General features: G+C 47.0%; 2 protein-coding genes across 2 annotated transcripts; one reads left to right on the top strand and one right to left on the bottom strand.

Moving 5' to 3' along the window:
• Positions 1–502: 502 nt before the first annotated feature.
• MAD2L1BP (MAD2L1 binding protein) lies at positions 503–1,974 on the top strand. The gene is made up of 2 exons (XM_059468825.1): positions 503–716; positions 1,354–1,974. Exons 1-2 carry the CDS (start codon positions 531–533, stop codon positions 1,882–1,884), a joined length of 717 nt encoding a protein of 238 aa, XP_059324808.1. The 5' UTR covers positions 503–530; the 3' UTR covers positions 1,885–1,974.
• A 1,826-nt stretch (positions 1,975–3,800) lies between these two features.
• LOC132071299 (epoxide hydrolase 1-like) lies at positions 3,801–13,216 on the bottom strand. Its single transcript, XM_059468824.1, has 10 exons — positions 13,074–13,216; positions 11,724–11,747; positions 10,631–10,844; positions 9,644–9,824; positions 8,586–8,816; positions 8,096–8,225; positions 7,561–7,775; positions 5,602–5,710; positions 5,150–5,269; positions 3,801–4,201 (listed from the first exon to the last, which is right to left on the bottom strand). Exons 1-10 carry the CDS (start codon positions 13,100–13,102, stop codon positions 4,000–4,002), a joined length of 1,455 nt encoding a protein of 484 aa, XP_059324807.1. The 5' UTR covers positions 13,103–13,216; the 3' UTR covers positions 3,801–3,999.
• Positions 13,217–16,140: the final 2,924 nt, after the last annotated feature.

Genomic DNA, 16,140 nt, shown 5'->3' on the forward strand with positions numbered 1-16,140 from the left:
ACACCCTCCGTGGCGCTCCGCACAGGTGGCCGCGGTAAAGCAGCCTGGGAGCGGCTCCTCTCGCCAGCCCGCCCTCCACTCCCCGTATGCTGGAGGCGGCACCCAATGGGGCGCTAGGCACAATGTTTCCAAACACGGCACTCCCTGCACGCTCCCCGCCTCCGCCTCCCCGCGGCAGCGCGGCGGCGGCTCCTCTGCACGACAGCGGAGCCGCCAGGGCTGCCGGGAGCGGGGCGGGGGACAGCGGAGCCGCTTCCTGCGGCCCTCCCCGGACAGCCCTGCAGGAAGCAGCCCGAGCTCCCGGCACGGCCTCAGCCGGGCGGCCCCGGGGCGGCAGCGGGCGGGGGAGCGGAGGGGCGGGGCTACGCAGAGACCCCGCCCACCGCGCGGCGCGGCCCGTGCGCCACTCCCGTGAGGCTGCGCGGCGGCGGCGGCATTTAAACCGCGGCGGCCGTTGGGGGCGGTGTGTGTGCCACGGTTCCTCGCTCCCGGCGCTGGCGGCGCTGGATTGCGGCAGCAGCAGCAGCGGGATGGGGCCTCGGGGGGACAGGGAGGTGCTGGGCAGCCCGGCCGTGGCCGTGGCCTTCCCGGGAGCTGTGTGCCGGGGCAGCGGCTACCGCTTCGCGTGCGAGCTCCTGAAGCACGTCCTGCACCAGCGGAACCAGCTCCCGCTGCCCTACGAGCAGTTGGCCTACTTCTGCCGGCGGGCGGCCCAGGTGAGGCGCGGCGGCCGCGGGGTCCGACCCGTGCTCGGGGGCGGCCCCTGGGCCGGGGATTAGGGAGGCCGTGGCGTTTGAGCTTTGCTTGCGAGCTCCTGCTCTCCCTTGGGGACTCGCACGGCGACGTGTCGGCGCTTTTAAAGTAAAGCGCTTGTTGTGGCTACATCCCTAAATGTAACCTCTTCTTTTAAAAACGAGGCAAAGGCAGCCTTAAGTTCAGGCTGCTGAAGGTGCCAACAAATTGTTCCTAATTGATTGCTTCCCGCTTTCCGCTCAAAGCGTGTTACTGCTTTGTTTGTTACCTCTGAGCAAAAAAACCAACCAAACAAAAAAGGTACTATTAAGTGATTTCAGAGAGGTGGCTGATCTTTGAAAAATGGGTTTCTAATTCCTATTGGAATTCATTAGTAGCGAGATTCAGATTCTAACTGAGTAGCTATGGATTGTGCTCTTGTGTTCCTCTTGCATCTCCTGATGTGGGGAGTAGATGTGCGTCTTCCCCATGTGGGTACCTGTAGCTCTCAAAATGAACACAAGCTGCTGGTTCCTTGACACTCTGGGATGGGCCATGCTTTCTGCAGAGTATAATACATGTTCATAACTAAATGTGTTAATGTGAATTTTTATTTTCGAGGGTGGAGATGGAATTGACAAACCGCGTTCCCTGGGCCTGGCAAGCAGAAAGTGCCAGCAGTTGCTGACGGAGCTGGAGGGATTGTTCCAGCACCTGGAAGTCATGTTTAGTCTGACACTGGTTCCTCGGGTTCTTTTCCTACTTGGAGGCAATGTCATGAACCCCAAGGAGCTCTATGAGCTGAATTTGGAGGGGTTCTGTGAGGGCTCTGCTGAAGAGAGCCTCCAGACCGCACCCTGCGTTCGCCAACTCTTTCACCGCCTGTTTGTTGCTGATGTCTTCAGCGAACTTAAGGCTCTCCCTGTGACAGGCACTCTTGTCCTGGTCCAGGGCCACCGTAACTGTGGTGTTGAGTGGTTCCGGCCCAGGCTCAACTACCAAGTGCCGAGCCGAGGGAGGAAGCTGACTGTTAAGCTGTCCTGTGATGGAGACCTCCATGTCAGTGCCTCACCTCCACAGCACACAGCACCTGCTTGGGAGGAGTATGTCTGGTTCCAAGCCCCAGTGACCCTCAAAGGCTTTAGTGAATGAATGGTTTTCCATAGAAATTTAACTGGAATATTGATTACTTTTTTATTCTTTAGGTGTTAATTTTAGCAAATGTAACTGTGTATTTTTGAACCATGTGTGCCTGAATTTTTTTTTCATGGTGTCTATTCTGCCTTCCTGTATCTTGCTGCACTCCTCTGTTGTCCTTATTTCCCGAGTTGTTGTTGAAGGCAAATCCACTTTAAGGCACAGTTGCACACAAGTCCAGCGATTCCTTAGGGACCTGATCTGTGACTCGGGATGAATTAACGTGTTGGGAGTAAAACTCCCCTGCTGAGTACTGCTGAACTGGATAGGTACAATCTCCTCCTGCGTTTTAATATGGCCGTTTTCTGACCCCGCCTTTGCCATGTTACCCATAGGCTGTCTTAGGTGAAGTTACTTCCTGCAAAATAACTCTGGGAGGAAATCCTGCAGTCCTTAAAAGGGTCCCCACAGCAGGAAAACCCGCGGGCGTAGCTGGACCGACACACAGAGGTAACATTGTTGCAGCAGAGGGATTTATTCCCAGCTAGTAAAGAATGGGGCAGGATGAAGGCAGTTCCTGCCAAGGGCCAGGGCTGCCGTGGAGATGGGCGGAGCCGCTTCCAGGGCCCCAGGCAACCCTGCAGGCAGCAGCCGCAGCTCCCGACGCTGCCTCAGCTGCCGTGGTGTGCGCGCCTCTTGAGTATTCAAGTGCTTGTCCATCTATTTGGTAAAATTACACTTTCCCATAACTCACTTTCTGTTCCTTAATCTTCCAAAGTAAGTATTTTCAGCAACTAAAAAGTCTTGTAACTAGCACTGTCTTGGAGATGGAAAGAGACCGGTACCGTGGAGGCAGGGTAACAATAAGCAATTTTATATTTTTTACTAATCTTTGCCTAACAGCCCTGACAACTGGCTAGATACAGGATTAAAAGTAAGTAGTTTCTTTGCTAACTCCCTTCAGAGAAAGTTAGAAGTGCTACTGCAATAATGGAAGATTACTCTCACTCGAGGAAGAAACTTTGACTTAAATGTTTCTGAAATGCATAGAAATCAGGGGAATGTGATCAAGTTTAGCACTATCTTTACCTGCCAAATTTGTGTTCTTAGTCAGACTGTATTACCTAGAATCAGAACTTGAGCCTGTTCTTCTGGGCTGGTGTCTACTGCAGAACAGGACAGGGAGAGAAGCCCTGGGAGCAGTGTGTTAGAGCTAGATATCTGCTGGAATTGTCTTTAGTCTGCTGTGCAATTATCTGTGCTGTAATGAGCTTTCAGTAGCTTGAAAGAACTCCATCCCACTTGAAGAGAAAGGTGAACCTACTGGTAGTGAGGGTGTTTGCTGTTACTAGTCAAAAATGCACAATGGGATGGTAAAAGTCCTTTGTGAGGGTGAAGGTTGAAGTAACCCTCTACACTTGGTGCATATTTTAATTTTGACCTTTTTGATGGAATGAGATGATAGAAGTAGTAGGAACTTAATTTGGAATTTTTGAGCTTGGAGAACACTAGAGTGCCCTCTCTGCTGTAGTATCCATTAATATCTGTTTACAATGTGCAGTAGCTGCTTCTTAAGCTTGTTCTAGGGGAAGAACTTTGAGTGATGAAAGCTGCCTTATGTGCAGCTGCCCACTTGAATATGGAATCTCAGGCCTCTTGAAGGAAAAATATAACTTGAATGTAGGAGTGGTTGTGCTCAGGAGATCAAAGCCTTTTATGCTTCCACCAAAGCTGCTTGTAACACATGTTTAAGAATGCAGGTGCCCAAGTGTTTAAAGAAGCTTTTAAACAGAAGCCTTGGCCAGTTCCTTTCACCCCTCTTCCTCAGTTGAGTGCAATGTTACTGCAATAAACTGTTTACATATTCTGTTATACTTGAACTATGAATGCAGCAATGATAAGGTGCTGGGAACTAAGGAACACAAAATGCGTTTTGGATGTTTTGGGTTTTTTTTTCCTTATGAAAACATTATTAATTGAATTTTAAAAATCAAGACTGTTATTATTATCAAAATAAAATGCTGGCTTCTATATGAGATTATTTTGAGGGATTAAACAAACCCAGTCTAAAGGTTCTGTCACTGGTAGAGCCACTTGTTTCCATTCTGTGCACATATTTCAACTGCAGGCTCACAGCTGTTCCACTTTTCGGACAAACTGCATGATGTCGTGTGCCAGGAGCTTTGGTTCCTCAAAGGCAGCAAAATGCCCTCCACGTGGCATGTAAGTGTAAGTGACGATGTTCTTGTAGACATTCTTTGTCCAGACACGTGGTACGTGTATAATCTCCTGAGGAAAAGCTGCAATCCCTGTGGGAACGTGTACGCTAACCCTGGAAGACAGAAGTTCATTGCATTGTTGAAACCAGTCCTGGGGGAAGTCTATAAAACCTCTGTCTCTGGGAACACATTCAGCTGGAAAAGTTTCCCCACTTTGTGCAGTGCAGCCACCCCCTGGTCTGCACTCCACTGAGGAGCTTCATTTCTATTCAGGTATCATTGAGTTTTAGAAGATGATATCTGTAGAAGTGCAAAGTAGAGCCAAGTTTGCACATGGGTTGATCTTGAAATGTTCCCCATCTTTGAGTTTAACTTTAAGTGTTGTGCTAATGACAAGGTACCACACCTCTTTGAGAAATGAGCCAGGCAATTTGCTTTAGAATATGATACCAAATGCATAACAAATTACTCTCTGGAGAGGAAAGGGGCTGGTTCAGTCCCCCAAGAAAAAGATTCCCCCACTTGTTCAGATGATCAGTTACTTGTCTGCTCAGCAATATTTTGTGGTCAGCCTCTCTTAGCATCATCTTAATGAGCCAGCTGTCATGAGGTGCTGGGTTTCAAGTACTGCTCTCCAAGTTGCTACCCCAGGTTCATGCTTAACTCTTGTAGTTCTTAGCTTATCCTGCAGCAAGCAGTAGCCTTCCTAATTCAGTTTATACTTCTCTCTTTGGTGTGCCCATGATCTTCTGTTTTGTTTTCACTGAACTGGGCTACAACTCACATTTGTTTGGTGAATAAGTATATAGACTTATATTTTGAACACAAGACTTTGCTTGGTGCTTTAAGTCTTTTGCATTGTCTTGGCTGCAAGCTACCTTGTGTGCATTACAGGTTCAAAAGAAAAGTGACCCTTAACTACATTTATCCAAAGCAAGTAAGAATTTGGACTTTCATTTTTCTCAGAATTAAATTTGCTGTTGTAAGTGATCTAACTGTTGATACAGACAAATGTTTCAACCTCATTTGCAAATCTACCTTGCAACTTGCCACATAATTACCTGTCATGAATTCTTGGGTCCTTGGAAAAGTTTTCCTTGTAGTATCGCATTGAGGACACAATGGAGGATGTCACCCAATAAATCATCACATTGGTCAAAAGCTCATCAAGAGAGTATTTGCTGTTGAGAGAGGAAGAAATTTAACTGGAAGCTGTTGCTCAGTGCTCTATGCTAGGCTCATGCCCTCAAGAACTGCTGTCCCCCTTAATCTCTGCTTATTTTCAGGCAGCAGATTAGTTGGCACCTGTGTGTTCAGAGCAAAACCGACTGGTGCTGAAGCAGTAGTGTGCAGGCAGTCTGCTCTAAGTTTAAACTAGTGCTTGTCATGTCAGCCTTTCCTCCCTAAATTTCAGCTTTGCCAGGCTCGTATCTTACCTGTATCCTCATATTAGTTCCCACCAGTCATTCTTTTAATGAGACTTCTCACAAAATAACATAACCTAACATCTTACCTTTCCAAGCCTCCATCATCTTTATTCCGAAATGATTTGTCTGTCCAGGTTGAGAATTTCTCCATAATATATGCAGCAAGCCCCACTGGGGAGTCATTCAGTCCACAACCTAAGTGAGGAGAAGAGAAGAGCTGTTGCAGTTGCCTGGCATTGCAATACTTCAGTGCAAGTTAAACTGGACTTTGATGAAGAGCTCAGAGTTTTCTAGAGAATTCAGTACACAGAGTCTGTATTTATCTATCCCTTATAGTACTTTATTTGTGACAAATTCCCTGCAGAGGAATTCTGGCTGTGTCTGAGGGCACTACAAATTCAGATAGTTCCTATACAAAAGAAGCTGGGAGTTAAAGAAGTTCCATTGGCTTCTTGGTGATGTGTGGCAAAAGGAGCAAATTCAGATGTAAAGAGATGGCAATCTGAAATGTCAGATAAAATATTTGGGAGCACTGTCCTGCTTAGGATGGGATGTATTCTGATTCTAAAATATATGTATGAAACAGGGTGAACAAGAATACAATAGATTCAGAATATCACACATATAAGGGATTCTGTGTTTTTGCTTTTCATTTTTTTAGAGTTTGCAAAAGTGCCTTAATCTTTGATCCAGCTGATTTTTGAGAGCACTACCTTTGACTCATGGAATCTCTCATATGGGAGCAGCCAAACTTGAACCCACTTAAACTGCTTTGAACTTTGTTGATATCAGGTTTTATTGGCTGGTTTTGCCAACCAGTCACTTATAAACCAAAGCTTGGATAACTGTCAGTTTTACATCTAATTATTAACTTTTATTCATAGAGAAGCTAGGATCTTGTTAAAGGGTACAGATGTCAGCACAGATTTTTGTGATTCTCTCCTTCCCCTGGAACTTGTGGATTTATTCCTGTGCTTGGATTCTCATGTTGACTAGCTTTCTTTTCTTAAGGCAGTTCAATTTCTTAAGGATGCTGGGGAAGGAGCCCCAACAAAATATTTTTGGAAATTATATTAGTTCCATTAGTGGATCTACAGCGGTTTGATTCTGCCAGAACTCTGATTCTTGAAGCATGATTTCCCTGTGATATTATCCCCTGTAAATCAATTCTCCTTGTTTAAACAATCCTGTCAGATTTCTGATCAGAGAGAGACTAGACATACTGGTCTTCATTTTTTTTTTTTGTGGATCCTTTCACTTTTTGGCCCTTAAAAACATCCAAGCAACCAGAAACACTACTGCCACAACAACTCCCTCCCACCTGGTATATTGTTTATCTCCTTTTATTTCTTTGGGTTTGCAATCACTTCAAGCAATAGTCTAGGCATTCACTGACATTCCAGTTTGAGCTTCTTCTCCTTTGGTGAATTGCTGGGATGGGGGGCTGTTTGTTCTCTGGTCTCCAAATCTGACCCCAGCCTGAGACAGCTTTACTGTCTTTCTTGATGAGGGATGACTTCAATAAAGTCAGAATCCTCTCTGGTGGGTACTGATGCAAAGAGTTCCTCATAGCATAATGAAATAGCTATATCTTTCTTCACAGGCCTTATCCACTGGCCTCAGGATGTCAGCATTCTGGCTTTTCAGGTGTTTGAGCTTTGTCTACCTTTTTGCAACTTTCACATTACACCTCTTTGCTTGTGATATTTTTCTTGTTTTCAGCCCCATTTACTTCTCAAAGATTCCATTTCAGAACCCTGTGTTTTACTTTTGAAGGACTCTATGGAAATGAGTTCATTCTCAAGGAAAGTGGTGTACTATTTAAGAGACCTTGAAAAGATATACTTGAAATCTCCATCTTTTTTTGAGTGGTTTCTTTTAGCTTCATTTTATACAGTTCTCATCCCCATAAACTCATTACTCCCATGAGTCTTGCACTCAAGTCACCAGAAGTCATTGCTTCTCAAATTTGGCTGGCCTTTGTTTTCATGTACCACAAGTGATTAGTGCAGCATGTTCACAGGGATACAGAGAAGGTACATTACCTGCAGTGTCTGGTTTGGTGGCTTGGATGTGTAAGTATCCAGACTCTCGTAGGACTTCATAAATGTTTTTCTGCATGAAAGGGTAGAAACGTTGGACATCTTCCCTGCTGAAGCCTACAAGCCATGGTACATAAGCCCCAAGCATTGTACGAATAATCTTTCCCAAGCCTTGTGTGCTGATGAAAACAAGATTCAGATGAAGCCCTTTCACAGACCTAAAAATAAGTTAAGGAATAGAGGGTTAAATCAAGCAATTTTCTGTCTCCAAGTTTTCTAGAAAACAAGTCTGACTGCAGCTGTGAGATAAACACTGGACTGAATCAAATACACAAAGCCCTTCAGGTTCATCATGGTTTTAAAAAAATTCAATACACAACATATGAAAGCAATTGAATATGCAGGATGGGGTTGTCCCTGAAGGATGCAGAGCAGAAGGGAATGAGAGGCAGGGCAAACAGAAGGTAGGACTATGGAGCCAGAAGATAGGGCAGGAACTGGAGGCAGCTTTTCTGCACTGATTTCCTTTGCTACTTACTGTGGCAGCATCTGGGCCATGTTAGTGGTAATGCGAGATCCCCAGTCCCCTCCCTGTAGGTAGTATTCCTTGAAGCCCAATCTGTTCATCAGCTTATGGAATATCCGGGCAGTGGCTATGGAGTCAAACCCTGTAGGTAAAGGGAAACACAGGAGACCTGTTGGTCCTAGTGCTCCTCCCCTGGCCAAAGACTGTGACCTGACTGAGGCACGTGTGTATGGGGCTGTGGGAAGGGACAGTGTGCAATGCTGCTCTGCCTCACTCCTTGGAAAGAAAGTGAACACAAGATGAAAGGAATTCAGTGGAAAATGAAATCAGACCTGACTTCCAGTATTGCAAATCTCCACAGCCAGCCCCAAAGGCTCAGCCACATGGGGCTTAGTGAAGAGCCAGGCATCTGCACTACAAACTGCAGTGCCCAGGGCTGCCTGGGATAGTTGAGGTGTTACTCCAAAAACTGCAATTCCAACAGAGCCTTTTCATTGCTTACCTTTCTGGTGAGAGGCCTCTGAGAAAGCATATCCTGGGATGGAGGGGCAGATGACCTCAAACACCACATCACCCTCATTCAGGCCGTGCTTGGCTGGCTCCGTGAGCAGAGGGATGATCTTGTAGAACTCATAGAAGGAGCCAGGCCAGCCATGGACCATCAGCAGAGGTCGAACAGCTTGACCATGAGGAACATAGGATGGCTTCACATGGATAAAATGGATATCAATCCCTGTCACACATCCAAGAAAGAAAACTTAGACCTCTGGGGCCACAGTTTCTACTTTGCATTCTGTAGAAGGAGGGAGGCAAAACTGTAATTAGCATCTGGAGTAGAAGTTCCACAATCAGCCCACTGCAAGAAGATGCCTGGCTGAAAGGGAATGCCTGGCATAGTATCAGTTGTCTCATCTTTTGCATACAGACAGAGATATTGACCCCAGCCACAGATATTGGGGTCACTGGAGATTAGCATCCATCTCCTGAGAAACTGGTCTCATAGCATATAAGTAAGGACTGCACTTGAATGTATAGCACAATGGGGGTAAGATACATGCAAAAACATTACAGTAGTTAAAAGAGAAACATGAAAAAGGGCATGATAGAAGTCTAACATAGAGATCAATTATGTAAAGTCGTTCTACCCTAATCTAGAGATCATTTTTGTAAAGTCTGGCTAAGCTCACCTGGCTAAACTAGTGTGTGGTGGGGAGGGATATTCCAGCCTCAGTTCGGCTAAATTTCACAGTTTTTCAAAGGTGGCTTCAAGGCAATCACTGAAGAGCACCTCATTGTTAGTTAACATGGGTTCAGAGCCAGATGAAGCTCATCTTGAAGCAGACCTAATCTTATTCCCATTGTGTAATCCCATCCTTTACCATATTACCATACCTTAATCCCTATAAGGTTATTAATAATAGAGCCTCCACTAGTTATATTTCATTTGTATCACAAAGCTGTCATGCATAGCTTATCTCAAATATCGTCACTTTTTACATCTCCCCCTTCTTGCTGTGCATCTCCAAGTGAGACCTGTTCAAGGCACAGAGGCCCCCTCACCTTCAATGGTGGTGTGGAAGTGGGGGTATTTGTTCAGCACTTCCACTTGCTTGCGCCAGTCAAACTGATTCCTCCAGTAGTCCACCACCTTCCGCAGGTAGCTGGAGTTGAAGCCGTAGTGGAAGGCGGCTCCTTCCACGTGCGGTGTGAAGCGGAACCGATCCAGGCGCTGGTGCAGGTCCTGTGGAAGGGAGCCCTTCTTGCCAGGCTGGCCAGCTGTTGCCATGTGCCCTATGCCAGGGCAGGCACAGACAGGCTCTCCTGGCTCTGCTGGCTTTTGTATTGCTCTCTGGGACACCACAAGCCCTCCTGAAGAAGTATCATACTCTAATGAACCACTTGAATTGTTTGTATGTGGAATACAATTTTCTACAGGTTACAAGTTCCCCATGGGCACCCAGGAGTGGTGGGTGCTGCTAACTCTTGGCTTGCTCCTAACTCACTTCAGAGTTTTTGGTGCTAGGAGCTTGGCAGCACTGCTGGCTGGGAGAATAAGAATTTCACCTTGAGCTGCTGGTTGCTGCTTGGTCAGACAGAGACAGGCATGCAGGCATGGAGGAGCTATGATGCAGTCAAGACACCATCTCTCTTCAGCCTTACAGCCCTTTCCTCTGTGGAAGCCCCTCAGTCCTGCCCTACTGGTGCCACAGCTGTCCCAATGCTCTCCTGCCCTGCTCCACCATCCACAGACTCACTGTCAAAGTCTGCTGCTCAAAGCATGGCCTTTCTGCAGGAGAAGCCCCAGATTGCACAGGGGGGCTGCTGTCTCAGAAAGTCTTTAGGGGGTCATTGCAAGGGACTGGAGCTCAAATCCCCTTCATAAAGAGGGGTGAGCCAGAGCATCATCCAATGGAGCTGGGTAGCTGCCCTGGCACATGGAAGCGCCCTGCTGTCAGCCCCAAGGCATCACCTCGAGGCAGTGAGGTGGGTGGTGGACTACCTCCCCTTGCAGCTTTCTGCCCCTCCTTACCCCCCAGGCAGCTGTACCTCGATTTCTTTGTCAGATGTTTCAATCTTGAAGGGATGGATGCTTGTGTCTTCTTTCCCTTTGGGGGGCCTTTCGCCTGCGCCCCACCACCCATCACCCATGTCAATTGTCTTCATCTTGCGTCCAGATCTGAGCCAGCAGAGCAGCATCCCTCCAACCCCCAGGGCAGCCACAGGGACCAGGACTGCATTCTTCTGAGAATAGTCAAAAGGCCTGGGGAGGCACAAAATTGCTTGTGTTCAATGACAGCAGTGTCAAAGGGACTTATGCTGAGGCTTGGTTACACATCTATAGGGACTAAGCAGGGATAAAAGCATCCAAATCCCAGGCAGTCAGCAGGAACTGGGTATTTCTGTTATTTTTGAAGATCACAGGTAAGATTTGGGGCAGGGTTCTATCTACCAAGGCTTCTTAGGGGTCTCAAGTCCTTGCTGATCAGGACTTGCTGATCACAAGTCTTCTTTGTCCCTTTCCTTGTGAACCAGGATGCCCAGGGGGACAAAGTCCAATAGGATACGGGCCAAGCTACTTTGAGGCAGGTGCTGCAGTAAATGAGACAGTAGCAGCTGGACTTGCCCAGGAATAAAAACTGAGTGGGCAGAGTGAGCTGAGGAGCAGGAAAAAAAACAAATGTCTCCAGCTGCTGAAGAAAGCTGGATGTGCTGGACATGCTCCTCTTCTTGCCAGTGCTTCATGCACAACTACCCTACAGATTCAATCATCTCTTAGGGCAATCCTGGCTCTCTGCTGTAGCTCTCAAGTAAAGAGTATCTGCTGGTGTCCCTGTTTCTGTTCTGAACAGCAAGGTCCCACACCTGAGGTGTGGGAGCCAAGTTGCCAGAGCTGGAGTTGACAGACATGCAGTCCTAAATGTAGTGTACCTTCCCACCCCTCTGACTTGTGTTTCAAGTTCCCCAGCTTCCCTTAGGGATTAGTAGAGGTGTTGGGGGCTCCTGCAGGGGGCTGCAAGGGGGCTGTGAGTGAAGATTTTGTTGTTGTTGTTATCCAGAGTACAGAAGGAATGACACTGTGGCCCAGTTAGGGCAGTAACCAAAAGAGAGGACTGCAGCACAGAACAGCTATTCCACTCACCTGATCCGGGACATGATGCTCTCCCTACAAAAGGGAAAAAACAGAAAGATCCTTACAGTCCGATAGTGTTGTCCTATTCCAACGCTTCTGGGTGGTGAAAAGAATGTCTACTGCCAGCACCACTCATTTCCCAGGGATGTGATCACAAGCTCTTTAGCCACCTGGCAACATCTGCCATTATTTTTCGTACTCTTAGGATAGGATGGGCAGAGAGGGGCTCACAAAGCTCTGCCTCTGTACAAAGAGACAGGGTTTCTGGGCTGTGCTTTAGCTAGATAATTTGTTGCCATAATATTCCCTCCTTCAGCACAATTTAGATGAAAGGCAGAAAACAACTGCATAAGTGTCCTTGCAGTGTTTCATCCCGTGAGCAGCTGTGTAGCTTGAGCCAAGAAAATAGTTTACTTTGACTGCTGTGTTGCAATAGGCGCACAGCCCCAGCAGGGCAATTCCGAGCTACAGGGCAGTTCTGCTCCCAGCCATGCGGTGCTGATCGTGCTGCAGGGCTGGCTCCAGCAGAGGCTTGTGGACCCTTCCCTGTCCAGAGTTTAAGGAGCTGCTGTACCTTTGACACTTTTAGCTACTCCTGACTGGATATCAAGCTTTTAGGTCTCCCCTGTCTACTAGGAAAAGAAAGTATCCTCCTCGGTTCACTTTAAGCCTAGTAGCTTCTGGTACAAAAGCACAATCTAAAATCTAGCAACAATAGAAGCAAGTCTTGTTACTCTGCCTTGTGGTATGCAGCTACATTAGGGAGTTCTTTGGTACAATAATTATAGTACTTTGAGAAAAAAACCCAAAACAAATGCCAAAACAAAAAGGAAAAAGATTTGCTAATCCATGAAAAACCAACTCCACTGGGTATTTGTTACACCCTAGAATTGTTTCCTTCTGCTGTCTGAAGTGCAGAACCTGGAGCCTGTACTGGATATCTCAGCTACCTCCAAGGCAATTTGCTCGCACTTGCTGAAACAGCCTATGCATGTTTTTTTTCCCTTAAATCACTTCCAGACATGGAAGAACCTTAGGGCTCATAAGAACAAACAGCTTATGCAACAGGTAGGACTATCCCCCTGCACTTACATCCGGGACGACGGTGAGCAGGGGTGTGAGAGCGGCTATCAAGGCAGCAGCACAAGCCCCGCTCTAACAAAGCCAGCCTGTCCCAGCAGCTCTCTGAGCGGCACAAACAAGGCTCAGTGGATCAGCACCCCCTCCGCACTCGTGCTCAGGAGATCTCAGCTCCTGCTCCCGCTCTCCCACGACCTGCTGACCCTCCCGGGGCTTTCACGCTGCCCAAGCGCGGGGAGCCCGCTCTGGATCCCTGCTCCCGTGCCGAGGAGATCTCACCATGCGTTTGGAAGGCTCTCCCGCCACATGTCTGCTGCTCCCTGCCTGGCCGCTGCTCCGACACACTCCCAGCTTCTCCTCTCTGGCTTTCTCTTCCGCAGTGACGTTTTCTCGGGGACAGCGCAAACCACATCGTCCCTCAGTGCCACCTATGGCCCGAGTGTGCAGCTGCAAACCGAGCTCCGTCCAGGCCGAGCCCTGCGTGCAGCAGGAACAGCCCCGAGCCCCGGTGCCCCTGAATGGCGAACGCACCGAGAGCGGCCCTGCCGAGGCTCCCTGAGCTCCTCGGCTCGGGCTGCGGCAGCACCGCGTCCTCACAGCAAGGCCAGCTGGGTTATACCCCCGTACAGAGCCTGTGGTGGGATCTACAGCCAGCAGCCTGAGGGAAGGGATTCTTCACTCTCCTCAGCGCTCCTGAGACCACACCTGCATTGCCACAGCCACTTCTGGCTTTGCTGCTGGAAGACAGACTGGAGAGGGCCCAGCCTTGGCGTGCAGGACACCAAACTGCCGGCTGGGCCATGTGGTGTATGAGTAAGGTGACGAAGCATCTTCATCCTGGAAAGAGTAAAAGGGTGGGATCTTGTTGCTATGTACAGTTAACCAGTGAAAAGCTGAGGGAAAATGGACCCAGAGTCAGCCCGGAGAAGCAGCAGGTGAAGGACAAAAGGCAAGGACCCAAATTGTAACAAGAGAAATTAAGGTTAGATATGAGGAGAAATTAGTCCTCCATTGATGTATTCAGATGTGGGACAAGGGTCCAGAGAGGATGTGGGATTTTCACCCTTGGGCATTCCATATTTGACAGGAACAAGGCACTGAGCAGTCTGACAGAGCTGAACCTGTTCTGAGCAGGTGTTGGGATGAGCTCACCTCCAGGCGGCCCTCACAACTTGTATATCACTTGGCTGAATTCCAGGTGCACCCATGATTTGCAGCAGCCAAAACATAAAGGAAAAGTTCTGGTTTTAATTTTCTGCAGAAATCAATGCTATGTTTTAGTTCAGGTGCTGAGATTTAATTTTCCTTTTGGTTGGTAAAATAGTCCTGGATAAAGGCTTCTCCTTCATAGGAATTTGACATGAGAGTGAATGAGAGTTCAAAGCCTCAGGAATATTGGGTGGGGGGAAAGTGAGCAGAAGAGCAGTATGGGAAAAGAATACATATATGAAAGAGGATGGTGAATCACTGACATATTATGCTCCATGCTCAGTATTTTGCCTTTTGCATTTTCAACATGTACTTTAATAAGGACTATTCTCGTTGCTTCCACAAGTGGAAGGGCAGTGGCAGGGAGACTGTCACCAGGGTTTTATTTGCTTACAGTCAAGAAAGAATGATATTCATCCTTCTGTTACTTTGTTCTGCCTCTCAGAAGCCTCTAGACAAAGATTCTTTCCAATGTGCTGTCTCTGTTATTAAGCTTCCAAATAAAAACATTAGTGGAAGGCTTTATAAACAAAAGAGGGAATTACAAGAGTAGGAGGAACAAAAATGAACCACGGCTTTCTAGCTTTTTTATGTTGACAGCTTATGTTCCCAGGCAAGTATATAGCAAAAGAAGCATTTACACTGCATAAAATCCACAATAACCCCGTGGGTTTCCTAAATCAAAATGTTGTTAAATCAAACATTTGTGATGTGCCTAAGTAGTGACTCATGTTTATGCCTTCAGTTATTTACCAATGTTTATGAATCCAGTCCCCGTGGCAAAAAGCACATGAAACACTCCCAAGACCTCCAAAATCAATGGGAGGTCAACAATGGTTCAAAATGAAATGTTTACTAAGTTCTTCCACATGAACAGTTGCCTCTGATTATCCAGCCAGCTACTAGGGCTGATGATTGCTACCTCTTGGTGCTAACTTCTCTCATTTTGTTGTTTTGTGCTGCAACCCTTGAGTACTGTGCAGCCCACCTGCCTCTCTTTGCAGCACAGTGCAGCAACTCTGAGACTGCACGAACCCGGATGTCCTTTCTGCTGCAACTTCTGTGACTTCCCTGGCTTCAGGACATGAGTTTGGATTTGAACAACCACATTGCCATCAGGATGTGTCATGGATGGCATTGGATGCAAATATTCCAGATGTGCAGAGGCACCATTACTGCCTTCTGCCATGAATCGTGGTCACTTTGCCATTATTACTCACAGTGCCTCTCACTCTGAGGTGCCATGTGAAGCTTGACTGGCTACTGACCAATTTGGGGTGGTCAAAGCTTCTGTGCAGAGTAGCTCTTTAAATGTACATAGGCAGTCTCCAAGCCATTTTCATTCAAACTGTCCATAGGAATTTTTTAGCATGTGGTTGATTTCTCATTATTGATTTTATAATAATTATGTGCCCTTGAACATTCACACTCAGCCCTGCCCTTTTGTTAAGGAATTAGCATGCCAAACGGCAGAGCTGAAGGTGATAATACCACACCCTGCAAAAGAAGTAGTTAAGTTACAAGGACAGAGACTTGTTGAAAATTTTACTGGGGAAATGAAATAAAGCCTTCTGAAGAGAAAGCACATGGTAAAAGACTAGTCTTTTAAACATATTGTTTCATACTGTTGCATGAAAAGTTTAAGCTTGTGGGGGGGGGGACAACTGATCCCTCTCCCTGCTCCAACATGTGATAAAAGTACTGGGAGTGTGTGGGAAGTGGTGGGCTTCCTAACAGTGCCCAAGAAGGAGCTGATACCCTGTTGGCCTTCTCCCAAATTATTGTTATTTGTTCCAAAATGTAGAGATCGGGCCCCAGACAAAAAAAATCTCTCAGAACCTACCCCAGCTTACAAGTTCAAGTATCAAAAATAGTTGTGTAAATTATCTAATATTAGATGATGTTAAACTTCACACAAGGAAAGTGTTGCCTCCAAGAATACACTGGAAATCATGGATGATCTGCTTGACTCCTTGGGTGCTGAAAGATTGCTGTATGCATTTGCCCCCCAGAGCCTGATTGTCCTGCAGTTTTTGGACTCAAGAGCTGCTGGAGGGAATGAACTTCATAAAGGGATATTAATTAGATTTATGAATAGCAGCTGCCCCTTACAGGAGTTTCTGCATGCTTTCTTCTT

This window comes from Ammospiza nelsoni, chromosome 3, assembly GCF_027579445.1.
Source record: "Ammospiza nelsoni isolate bAmmNel1 chromosome 3, bAmmNel1.pri, whole genome shotgun sequence".
Classification (NCBI taxonomy): Eukaryota; Metazoa; Chordata; class Aves; order Passeriformes; family Passerellidae; genus Ammospiza; species Ammospiza nelsoni.